The sequence below is a fragment of the Eucyclogobius newberryi genome, unplaced genomic scaffold, assembly GCF_026437365.1.
Source record: "Eucyclogobius newberryi isolate DKJ021-1_F unplaced genomic scaffold, fEucNew1.0.hap1 SCAF_3, whole genome shotgun sequence".
NCBI lineage: Eukaryota > Metazoa > Chordata > Actinopteri > Gobiiformes > Gobiidae > Eucyclogobius > Eucyclogobius newberryi.
The window spans coordinates 6,219,537-6,233,220 of NW_027315945.1; the positions used below are offsets into that span (position 1 = coordinate 6,219,537).

The 13,684-nt window shown below is 38.9% G+C and overlaps 1 protein-coding gene across 1 annotated transcript in view; it reads right to left on the reverse strand.

The window, feature by feature from the left end:
- Positions 1–229: 229 nt before the first annotated feature.
- The window catches only part of thsd7ab (thrombospondin, type I, domain containing 7Ab), a 488,245-nt gene continuing 474,790 nt past the window's right edge, over positions 230–13,684 (reverse strand). Inside the window, exon 29 of the mRNA XM_072460164.1 lies at positions 230–372. Coding sequence (XP_072316265.1) covers positions 279–372 — 94 coding nt within the window. The 3' untranslated portion in view covers positions 230–278. The remainder of the gene's footprint in view (positions 373–13,684) is intronic.

Here is a 13,684-nt window from a genome sequence, read left to right on the forward strand (position 1 = left end):
AACTGTTCCAAGGACCAGGGCCGGTCCAAACGTGGCTAATGCAACCTATTGTGTAGTTTTCATCTGTTTAGAAGTGGACCGCATCACCACAATGGATCACTTTAGCATGTGTGAATGAAACATGTCATCCTGGTCATGTGACATAAAAACAGACTTTCTTGGGGTTTAAATGGAGCTGGGATAAAAGTGCTGATCCTCTTGATTGATGCAGTGCCACTGTCCGGCAGTGATGGGTCGTCCGCTTGTGTCCTAGTGTCCAAACGCTGTCCCAGGGCCTCCTACATGTCTGTGTCCCCGTCATAGGCCAGCGTCAGAGGTTTTAGGCGGTTGTTGTTCTGCTGCCTCTGTCTTGGAGGTTTCTTTGGCTTTTTGCTGTGGACATAAGGAGAAGCACAGTTAGAAGTCCAGCATGTTCTTATGAAATGGGCCAGAAGACATTGGTGCTGGGAAATAGTCCTAATTTAGTTATTTAAAGAAGTACAAAATAAATATATAATTGAAATGTGAATGAGTGGTAAGGATATCCCACACTTTTGGACCAGTTAAAGGTGAAATAGGTCACTTTTCTGGTAGATGGTCCACCACCTGATTATTGCTTGGCCTGAAATATTCTCCAGTATTGCATTAAATGTATTTATCTTTCATTTATTCAATTTGAGGTCTGTCAATTATATGTATAAAAAAATATTCAAAGTGTACCATCCCATACGCTTTTTGAAATGTTCACATTATATAAGAGTTTAAAGGTGAAGCAGAAGCTAACCAGCTTTGTGGTAACTTGTCCATAACACGGTTAAAATATGACATGAAAGGCTATTTACAATACATTTTCATAAGATAATTTTCAATATGCTTTCAATTTTTTCATATCTTCTTCCTAAACCTTACAACCGTACAACTTTCATTTATACTGACTTTGAAAGGACATTACAATTACGTTTAAGGGCATCAACACCTCAGAGCTAACATGCTGTTTCCCAGTCGTACATTTTGGAAAAAGAGGATTTTTTATTAAATAAACTGGTTTCCTATGGTCATCCATCGAGTGTGATGTCGAGAAGCGCAACTATTACAATATTTCCACAGACTGAAAAGCAAGGGAAACAAGCACATGAGTCAGAGGGAATGACTATGAACATGCATATGCAATGTTTTCGCGGATATTCAATAAAAATAAAAATGTATTCTGCACCAGCAACTCAATTGCTGGCTGCTGGCTGGAGCTCCGGCGCGCAAGCGTTCACTCTCCCTCAATCATTCAGTTTTATTTGTTTCTTTTGTGTTTCTTGTGTTGTCTGATGTGTGTAACTGTGTGTATTCCTTATTTGTTTATGTTTGAGGTGGTGTTTTGGGTGTGTTTGCTCTGAATCTTTGTGTTGTTTGTTCCTGTCAGCTGCGAGCTAAGTTGGGAGCTAGGCTAGGCTAGCGCCTTGTTCGTTGTTCTCTGTATTTCTTGACCCGTAGGTTGTGTGGGTCGTGTGGGGTGTGTTTTATGGTGGTTTGGTGTTAGTTTTTGTGATTTTATTGTCACTTTTGCCGGCTTTTGCCTCCGGCTAAGCTGAGTTTGGGCCCCGGGGGCTAAGCTGTTAGCTCCAGGAGTTGAGTGCTGCTGAATCAGAGTAAATTTAAAAGAAAAGGGTGGGCAAATAAAAAAATAAAAAGTGAATAAAAGCAAACAAAAACAAAGAGCGTGTTGCTCTGTCTAATATGACCAGTTTTTGTTGAAATAAACCTGTTTAATGAAAAGTTCTCAAATAAAGAATAATCATTACTTCAGAATATCGTTTATTATTTTCAATTTCTTGCATTGATAACTAAATTCAACTCCAACTTGAATGATGGTAAAAATGTGATTTGATAACGTGAAAATCTATTTTTATTTTTATTCCGTCCTCCCCTCTTAAAAAATGCCAAGGAAAGTCCATGAAACAAAAAAATGAAAAAACTATTGCCTAAAGCTCAAGATCATTCGAAAACTGTCCAGGAATGGTCACATTTTGTTTTCCCAGAGATACCTTCTCAAATGAGTATCTAGTTTTGATACTAGTATCAATTAGGATCTGATGTTTAATACTTTTGACAACATTAACTCGTTTAATAAAACTGTTATTAAAGAACATAGCAGTCTTGTCTGGACTTTTTGTCTGTGATTTCCATGTTGGAAAGGAAAAAGAAAGAAAAAAAATCCTCTTTAGTATAATTTATAAACATAAAACATTTTTTTTACAAAAATATATGTAGGATTTAGATACATTCAACTATTCAACATTCATAATATCTTTAAATACAGGAATGAAAAATTATCAGGGACAAGCATCCTGCCATTAGTTTAGCCAGTTATCAGAATCAGCAAAAACTGTGTTTTTCCCCAGCCAAGCAAGTTTGTGCAACAGATAATGCCTAATCTTTTCAATAATGAAATATCCTCAAAATGTTGCCAACAGGAAGCTGAAACCCAGGAATATCTACAAACTTAATAAGGATTACACCATAAAACAAATTATTAATTAAAGCTGCGCAAGCGGCGATGATGGCTCTTGCCACCCAAACAACGCTCAGTAATTGATGATCGCATGGTTTGCGATTCAAATAGTTGTTTCTCCTGACAAATTGCAAGATCGTGCTGAATGTAGACCTGAGCAGGGAGAAAGGGAGAGAGAGCATCGGTGACCCGGCTGCACCCCCTCCTCCCTGTACCTCCGTCACCTAGCAACAGAGGCGCTAATGCAGGAAATTACGCGAAGACTGTAAGGAATATCAACTTTTTTAAAATGTTTGTATTAAATTTCAATGTCTCTAGATGCAAAAAGTGTTATTTTGCAAAAAGGTGGCGGCGCTACTTCGATTCAACATGGCTGACTTCCTGTTTATCATAGAGCGATGCTGCCAGGTGTGTTTTACTCGTCAAAGGTAGCTCTATCACTGTTCCAAGTTTCATGTGCCTAGGCCATAGATTAAGAGTTTCATGTTTTTTCTTTTTTGAACTACGTGGCGGTGTTGCGACGGGCGTTCTCGCAAGCACCATTTTATTCGAGTTCGGGCCGAGCCGATCGCGTCTTCCCCATGTGTGACTTTCATCAATGTTCAGGGGGTCAAAAATGCCCGAGTTGTAGCATGACCATGAATAATAATAAGAAACCAGGAAATAACAGAGACTCCTCGCATTCCATGGAAGAACATTCCATTCCATGGCTCGAGCCAATTAAAGCCGCGCTAGCGGCGATGATGGCTCTCGCCACCCGGGTGACCGCCTACCCGCGCGACCGTGTTTTGATCGCGATTGCCCCGACACTGCATTCTCTTCAACTTTATTCTTTAGACTTTATTCTTTAAACTTTATTCTTTAGACTTTATTCTTTATATTTGGCTAAAGTCTAAAGAATAAGACACTGTACCCGCTCCTCCCTGTACCTCCGTCACCTGGCAACAGACCTGTCGCTAACGCTGATGCTAATACTAAGACCACGGCACGAGAGGAAATGTTCCATCAAAATCAAAGAGGAAGTGAAGGCATTCATTGCACCTCTGCTGACCAATAGTGAAAAATACATGTATGTATGTATACAATACATCTGCAATGCACTTTTTTTCATGGCGTCTCGAGGAGAATATAACCCATGAGTTTCAAACATATCAGACAATGTTGAGTTTTTCACACAAAAGGTAGGGGGCGCTATTAGAGTTAATTTGTTACATGGGTATTAATTATTTCCAATCAGACCATAAAAACACATTAGTGAGTGAAATATGAGCTCCGTAGATCAATTCCATTAGGCGTGACTTGTTGGAAATTAAGCCTTTTTTGAGGGCATGTTACGTGTTAGACCGTAAGGAATATCATTTTTAAAAAAAATTGAAATTTCAATGCAAAAAGTGTTGTTTTGAGCTCGATCGGACGAAAAACCTAGGACAAGTACGATTTTGAAAAAAAAAAAGTCAAACGTGGCGGCGCCACTTTGATTCAACATGGCTGTTTATCATAGAGCGATGCTGCCATGTGCGTTTTACTCATCAAATGTAGCTCTATCACTGTCCCAAGTTTCATGTGCGTAGGCCAAAGATTAAGCATTTCATGTTTTTTCTTTTTTGTTCTAGGTGGCGCTGTTGCGGCGGGCGTTCTCGCAACCTTCATTTTATTCGATTTCGGGCTGAGCCAATCGTCAATCTATGTCCCCATGTGTGACTTTTCATCGAAGTTCAGGGGGTTAAAAATGCCCGAGTTGTGGCAGAATGACCATGAATAATAATAAGAAACCAGGTGAAAATAATGACTCTTTGCATTCCATTCCATTCCATTCCATGGAATGGCTCGAGCCAATTATCTGTGTTCATTCACATTCTCAATTTTAAATTAAAAACAATTTCATACAAAAGTTTATCAATCTATATACGAATTATCTTATCTTATATTTAGTATCAAAGCTATACCAGTGCTTTTTGCTGTCTCCACCAGAGGGCAGCAGCACACTACACACTGCTTTGGGACTTTTTTACACTTCCAGGAGAATCAACATTTAAGAGAACAGGAAAGGTGAATTGTGAGGTGAACTAATACAAGCATCACATGCATTTCAGAACAATATTGTAAATACCATAATGTGAGAATTTTAATGTTTTATTGGTATAGTACTTCGTATTGTATGTTATGTTGTTTTCATGCTGCTGCCTCTTGACCGGTCGTTGTTGTGTTGTAATGAGAATTAGGTCTCAATTGAAATTCCTGGGAAAATAAAGAAAATATTTGTAATTTGTGGTCTAAACTACAGGGTTTAGACAATAGGGTCTCTAAACTTTTTAGGGCTGAGGGCTATTTCAAGAGCTAATTATTAGTTAGAGTTAATTTCACCTAAATGGGCCAACAATTACATCCATCATAACCAAATCATTGCTTTTAATTAAAAAAAAAAAATCATATTTTAAACTAGTGATTTATAAGAAGAAAACAACAGTTAAAAAGAATAATAGGAACTCAGATTCTATTCAGTCTAGCACTAACTCATCCAATGAGTAAACTAATGTCATTTTCAAAATACAAAGAGAGCAAAAATAAGAAACATGTGTTTTCATTGAAATTTGAAGATTTAACAGTTTAACAGTTTCTCCTCCTGTGACTCTGTTCAGACCGGATTCACTGTAGTCCTGTGAGTCCTGATTTGACACTAGTTAGGCCCTTTTAAAAGATGATTAGGATTTAATTTTGTCCTCGATGAGTCTTGATTGGTTAGACCTGGTTAAGTTCTGTGTTGGTCTTGGTCTGGTCTGATAGTTGTTCTGTGTCTGTCCTGCACTGACATCTCCTCTGTGCACTGCTCTAACATAACTACCATGAGTAGTCATGACCGGGGCAGAGTGGGGCTCAGAAATCTACCATCATTATCATCATCACATTCATTCCTGTGTTCTGCTGCATTTTATTTCTTGCCAATAATAACGGGCCCATAAATTGGCGACACCTCATGTGTCATACCAGATTGACCTATGCTTTAAATCAGGGGTCTCCAACATTTTTTCCTCCCTGAGCAACTATCCCTAGGACAAAACAACAAATAATAAGTTTTGTACAGGAAGAAGGTGGGCCAACTATGGATTTGTAATGCTTTTAGAAAGTGACAAATCTGTCATGCTAGATGATAACTCTCCTCCTGAGTGGTTCTGTCGATCTGCAAATGGAAGTGCGTCCGCCTGTCCATCCGTGGGTGTAGGATCTCGCCTTCACTGTGGTTCACCCCAAGGTTTTTTGTTTTTCCTTTCTCCCAAAGAGGTTTTGTATTTTTCCCTTGCCGAGAAGGAAGGTCTAAGGACAGGGGATATTGGGACATTTGCTATGACCATTATTCAATCTGTTTTTCACTGCAGCTCTTCCAGGAATTTAACTGAACTGAAATCAAAGTAGACTGCTAAATTTAGGTACGTTTTGGAAATCCCTTTGCGAGCCACTCAAACTGGGGCCATGCGCTGCTGGGAGCTCGTGAGTCCCTGCTTTACACTATGGTAAGACTAAGAGCCATGATTTTACTCACACTTCTGCAGCTGTAGGAAACCTGTAAAAATGCCCCAAAGAGCAGGAAATGTAACCTGTTTTTGCCCCACTTTTGAAATGGTTGTGATGCCCATGGAGAGATTTCTCCCATGTTGGGAGAAATACCAGACATTTGTATCATTTTAAGAAACTTGTTACGTGAAAGATTTGTTTTGGGCATCTGACTTTATTACACTATGAAGCATTATTGTAATTATGAGGATACCCATAACACAGCATTCTTATTTCAAATACTGGTAATTGTTTTTTGTTCTGTTTTTTTTTTTTTTTTAAATATATCAGTTTGTATTGCTAGAACAACCTTTGGTTACCAAGGTGATGACTATGACACTAAATTGTGGATGGTATGTACATAGACATTAGTGATGGGACACTGCGATCTTTCTCTGATACGATATGCACCTTGATACACACTGCGATCCGATCCATTTAAAATGCATCTCTTACAACCAACAATGCGATTCGATTTGAACTAACCTTTTATTAACACAGTTTAGTCAGATGCTGTGCCTTTATACACATAGGTGTGCAATGCTGAATTTAGATTCATTTGGGAGTAAATTATTACCTGTATACTACACAAAATAGCAGTTATTTGTTATAATGTTTGTATAATATTATCTACAGTACACTGCCTTTATAACAGAGACATTAAGTGATGTTTTAGTCCTCTATTATAAAGGCAGTGTTTTTCCCCATATTATATATGTTTGAGGCCCGTAAAAAAGCAGGAGTCTGAGAGTACATGGCTACTTAATATGCATCTAAATAAAATTTGCACGGATGTATCACTTTTCTACCGACGCTCTTGTATCGATGTATCGGTTAATCTTCCCATCATGAATAGACATACGTGCTCTATGGCTGAGTTGTTGATTTGGCACATGGACATATTTGGGAACTCCATGTTGGCCATTGTGATCATGCGCCCAGGAGTGGGAGCGGAGGTGCATAAAATACTTGTTTTGTACTTTTACTCTGTGTCTGGCAACATGCACTCAATAGAGAGTTAAAAATGGAAGATTGGAGTGTAAAATTGGAAATTGTATAAATATATACTAACTACAGCAGAAGAGCATAGTGATTTGTGGAGGTGGTGACTACCAATGGGTCTCAAACTTTTTCACTTGTTTTAGAAGGTCACCACACACGTCCCATTAAAAAAATGTTTTAACGTATTTTCAAGTCAATATTTCCAAATACATATCCAAAAGCAAATATTAGAAAATACCAAATGTGGAAACCTTTTGGTTGGAAAATTACTTAAAAAGGTGCTCATTACAGTGGGTTGTAAGATTAGATTGCATTCACAGTAATGGACTAACTTTAAATAGTGCTCTAGCCGACCCTATCTCCAAAAACAATAAAGCTGATTACAGTTGGTCTTTATCCTTTCAAACTTCATTCTCCTGAGCCAAAGATCTCCATCTTAAGATAGAAAACACCAAGGACAATCAAGAGACAATGGTACTTCAAAGATTCAATTTAAACTCTTTGACTACAAATGTGTGCATTTATCAGGGGCAATTCTAGCTTTCCAAGTTTAGGGGTGCTCAGCATATGCAGTAAGGGTAATGCGCGTGTGCAAAGCGCATGGCAAAAATACCATGTTTACGAACATGCTACGTATTCTTTCTTATTTCTCTGTGGTTCCAAAACTGTGGTACAATATACTGTAGGTTGGTACATAAAGTGCAGAATGCAGATGCTTTTTCTGGTGTTAAGGTGTTTGAGTCAAGTCCTGCTTTGTAGCCTATGAGCTTTGTAGCCTTCCCATAGTTTAAAACTGTACTCATACTACTGTATAAAACAAAACATTTTACTTAACCTATTCTGGGACCATATTCAGAGTTCAAGTTTGAGAATCACTGCTCTAGATTCTACCTGGTTGAACTAAATGAATATGAGTGAATATATTATTGTCATCTGCCTGGTGTTTTCATGATGATCATTGTCTTACCTGGATTCTCACACTTTGCTCTTGCCGTTTTGTTTGGCTGTTGTGTCATTTTCTTTCCTTTTTTTATACTGTCAACCAATATGTACACTCATTAAAATAAATCCAAAGCATAAGGTAAGATATTAACATAATTTAACTTGGCTTCACCGCACAATGTTTGATTGTTAATTACCTATGTAGCCAATATTTCTGTGATTCAAACGGGCATAAACAAATAATAGTGCAAATTATGGGTTTCAGCTTCATGTTGTAGTTGACATTTTGGATGTATTTGAATGAATCCATGGGTTTCAGTAATGCAACGTATTTGTTGTCACCACTATTTTGAAGACGTCACTGCATGTATTGCCTCACAGCATTTGTCTGACTGGCTGAATCTTCAAGGCGTCATTCAAAGCATCGCCTAAACTGCACAGACTAAACTAGTTCCATCGAGAAGTCCACGAGGAAGGAATTTGGAGACGGTTTCTCCCCTGACTTTAGCTAAGCTAAGCTAACAAAGAGAACAAACAATATTCCAGAGAGACACACTCGAAGACTTTACGTTCTTCCAAGAGAAATGGCCCCCACCTATGCAGAGGTGGAGTGAGGGTGCTGACAGAGAACCTGCTCCACGCTCTGAGGCATTGGACTGGGCCTGGACAGGGTCCTGAGCAGAGAGTTAGAGAAGAAAGGAATGAGAGAAGAATTCCTACTCCATCAGCCAGTGACCGAGGAAATGTTTCAACATCAGCAACACCACAACCACAGCCTCCACCAAAGGATTCATCAGCAGCCACCACCACCAGAAAAGGATTCACCTCCCCCGCCTCCAGCCAAGGACTCATCAGCAACAGCACCACAACAATCTTCAAAGGCCTTGGACCCATCTGTGACAGGCTCGACAACATCCCTGTCATCACCCCAGCCTTCAGACCAGCCCTGGGTTCCCCCTGCAACATCTACTCCCACTACAGATTCCTCACTCTCCTTCCAATCTCCACCCTCACCCATGGGCCTTCCCAGCCATTTTGAATGTCTGATCAAATCAGGCATTAAGATAGCTCCACTCACGCCCAATATAGCAAGATCAAGGGTTATGTCAATACTTATCAACTCTTCCCCACCACCTATCCCCCCTCGCCTTTCATCTGGTCCCAAACTCTCCCCGGCTACAAAAGCCCCACCACCCATCCCACCTCGCCTTTCACCTGGTATCTCCCATAGATAGGATACACTGGGTCTCACCGTTGCTGGGACTTATTGTCATATTAAAAATCAAACCAACCCGGGGCCCTATGTAAAAATAGCCCCCCCTTGTGCTATTTCTGTAGTCACATCATAAAGATGGGAAAACAAAATGCGAGTCAGGCTGTGAAAAGATAAGGCCCAGTCCCACTGAAAGTCCCACTGAAACTAGTCTGAAACTTGCTGTGCTAAATGTAAGATCCTTATGTAACAAATCACTCTTAATTAATCATTTTATTTCTTCTTGTAATCTTGATTTTATGTTTTTAACTGAAACATGGCTTGACAAAAACACAGGAAATGTAGTTCTGATATAATCTGCTCCACCTAACTTTAAGTTTGAATCTGAAACACGAGAAAACATAAAAGGGGGTGGAGTCTGTGCTGTCTTTAGAGATGAAATAATTACCCGCAGGTTGTCTTTTGGGGTGTTTTCATCATTTGAGTATGTCTGTCGTATGCACAGACTTTGATGGTTTGGTCATTACAGGTGATTTCAATGTGCATGTTGATAATATTTGTGACAGAAACGCTAAAGAGCTTGATGCTGTCCTTGAAACCTTCAGTCTTACTCAGCATGTGAGAGGCCCCACTCACAGCAGAGGGTGGGGCTCATAATCTAGATCTCATAATTACTAAGGGGGTAAATATTTCAAATGTTAATGTGATCGATGTTGCTCTGTCTGATCATTTCTGTGTCTTCTTTGACCTGTCTGTTTCTCCCAAACCACCGTTCTGCAGTTGTTCAGAGGCTGGTCCTACAGTTGTTCAGAGGCTGGTCCTGCAGCTGTTCAGAGGCGACACATAAGTGATGGCACAGGTGCACTGTTTATGGAAATGATAGTTTATCATTTACATTTGAAAATGTCTCATGTTCTAATGTAAATGATTTGTTGAACTCTGTTACATCTAGTGTTTTGAATGTTCTGGACACCATCGCCCCTATAAAGGCTAAAATGGTTAAAAATAAACAGAAGGCGCCATGGAGAAATGAGGATTTGGTCAGGGCACAGAAAAGGCCGCCGGACCAAACGGAAATGGCGCAAGTCAAAGTTCCAGGTTCACAAAGAGATTTACAAAGAAAAGCTGAACATGCACAACCTCATTTTATGTAGAACTAGAGAAAGATATTTTTCTAAAATTATTGGAAGCAGCAGTAAAGACTCGCGTGTCCAGTTTGCCACAGTAAACAGATAAACAAACCTTAACAAACTTTGAATGTCTTCCTCTTTCATAAGTGGGACACACTTTTTTCGTCGTGAAAAACCGAGCAAAACATTTAAAATGAAAAGGGTTGAAGTGGAAGTTCAACTTTCCACAACAAACGTTTACCAACAAGCCCTCAAAGCTTTCAAGAGAAAGGACTGTGTCTGATCCTAAAATATAACACCGGACAGCTTGAAATTAGGCTTTGAAATTAACGTTTATTACTATAGCTCAGTTACAGGAATCCTTTGTTTTGAGACTTTTGGGTGAAACAGCCCACAGCGCAAGATGGCAGTAGCAACAAGTGTGTCACATCACTTTTGAATGATGCAAAATATATCATATTTACTTCTAAATTTTTGGTCGCTATGGCAACAGTCCTAATTTGACATAATTCTGAAACCCCTGGGTAATTATTGATGTTATATAATTTTCAACAGTTTTAGTAAAGCAACTTGCACAGTGTTTCCTCTGTGGAATTGGAATTTTAGCCTATTAAGATATCATCTCGCCCAAATTGCATTTCCACAGCCTTCTTAACCATTTTTTTTTATTTGTGTGCGTGTTCTCACGTGAATTTAACCAATCACAGTGAGAGGGTCTTTCAATCTTGTTACATAGCGCTATTGCACAATTCGCCCATCGAGGCAACTGCAGTTGTGATTTTGGGCATTACAAAAATAAATAGAATTTAATTAAATTGGCTGACAGTGCATACTGGGGGGACGGGGAAAGACACTGAGGGAAAGAGAGAGAGATGCGGAGGAGCGATCTCTAATGAAATTATTAAAATGTAAGTACCCCTAAAAGTGGCCTAGAATCGCCCCTGGCAATTGTAAAGATATATTGTCTTAAAGTAATTTCCAGAAGAAGCTGCTAGCATGGATGTATGTGTTGTGTGAATATACTCTTTACTATGGTACCGTTGTCATCCACAAATAATTATAATAATTCATTAATTAATTATAATAATTAAATATGCAGTATACATTATTTAAAGATGCATAACATTTCTGTTTTCTTATTGATTAAAACCCCAGAGTTACGTTTGGTGCACCTTTGGTGGCTGTAAAAACTTATACGACAAGCCAACCAAAGCTCTTAAAACCTGTACATTGACCAATCTTTCACTCTAAGAAATAAAGGTATGCCAGGGGAACAAATTTTACACTAGGGATTAAAAACCCCAAAGATTGCCTTTACTGTCAGAAATAAAAGTCCAAATTCGGTACTCTCAAGGGTAAAATTACAAAAGATTCTATTCCATGTTTAATCCAAGCTTTAATCAAAGGAGTCTGAACCTTATACAAAATTTAACAAATATTTACTGTTTTTAAAAAACACTGCTTTGTACTGCTTTGAGCAACATGTCATAAACATCAACAAAATACTTTTAGTAAAGAGTTTTTCAAAAGTGCGTTCAGTAAAACTATTATTTAATGCATTTACAAAACCTTTTGCAAACTGTATTAGACTTTCTGATTAGCTCTTCTGATTGCTAAATTAATTTACCAATTCATTGGTAAATAATTGGTGCATTAATTTACTGTCATGATACTGTCACTCATAGTCTCTTTCTTTCAAAATGAAGGACAGGATATTTTGGCAGATAGACTCAGAGACAAGCAATTGTGCCCCTACGAGTACCAATGTTGACTTTCATTTCTGACAGTAGAAGTTATACTACAACTACAACTACAACTACCACGTCTAGGTTACAGCTAAAAACGACAAAACTAGCTAGCATATTCAACCTGTCCTCCTCGGGCCTCTCCTGTCCCCTGGGAGAGCGTGGGTGGGGCTGAGACTCGAGGTCAGAGGTCACAGTGTTGCGGTCAGTGCGGTGCTGTGGTCAGGAGGGGGGGGCGCTCTGGGCATGTTCTCTGCACTCGGGGCAGGTGTATAACATGTGCTGAGGCCCCTCCCACTGCGCCGTCCCTTTAGCGACGGTGCCGTTAGCCATGATGCAAACAGCAGCCTCCTGTGCGCAGAGGGAGCGGTGCAGCCGGGCACAGTAGCTGCTGCGCTCACAGTGACAGAGGGACGACACAACAGAGACTTGATGAACGGCTGAAGAATGAGGGCGGTGAATGCAGACTATAGAAAGAGGCTCCAGGGAGAACGTTTAGGAAGCTTAGCAACAATGGATGATTTTGATGGACCAATGTACGTATGGGTCCCTTGGGAAATCCCCAATTAGGAAACCAATAAATGTTAAACTTTATTGTTTGCAGGAGTGGGTAGACAGGTATACTGAAGGAAAAGTACCATTAATTCAAAATATCATTACTCAAGTTGGAACCAGGTCTGTAATCACTGATTCTGAACCCTTATGTTGTCATTTGTATCAGAATGTGTGCTGTGTATGTTTTTATATGTTGTTTAGTTGGTACCATTTTATAATAACTAACCCTTAATAAGCATGAACAACGAGTTAATTCATAATGAACAACTGGTTTATTCAGCATGATGCATGATATACTTAGTAACTACTTAATTAATAGTTAATTAAGGTTAGGTTTAAGAATTAGGTGCTAGGATATTAGTTACATAATTACTAAGCCTGAATCATGCTTAACAAACAATTTGTTCAACTTGAAAAGTTACATAAAGGACAAATAGTATGTGTCATCATGTATTTTGTATTGTTATTGGTTCTTCTTTAGAATAACATGTTTAAAAACATAAAAAAAAAAAAAAAAAAAAGTAGTTTACAAAAAACAAAATGACTTCATGTCATTCTGGCGTTTTCATGCCAGGAATTGATTGGAGCTTCATCTACAAGCTGCAGAGGGAATTACATTGGGCAGCACAAAAGATCTCGCAACTCTCCATTCTGGTAAATGCAGAATTGAGTGTCTTTGATGAATCCTGGTTAGAAAGTCCTCTCTACTCCGAGCCTCAAACTAACATGAACGAAGCTAAATGCAACTCTAGGTATGAACAATGTTCTAACATTGTTAAAAGCTCAATACAGTCAATTTTGTATAATATGTGTCCTATGTAATTGAATAGTATCCATGTCTGATTGTTTATTAGCATTTAGTCAATTAACTCATTGCTCTTTTTGGGCACTTGAGAGAGCTAACATTGGCTCTATCTAGTTTACATGCCCATCTTTTATAGAGCAAAGCACAATTTGTGTACTAGTATCCACTTGTGACAGAAGAACATTGAACCACTGTAAAGCGATGCATGTTAAATAGAAGTCAGGCAGGTATGGGGCTGGGGGATGGGTTCTTTTTCTAGCA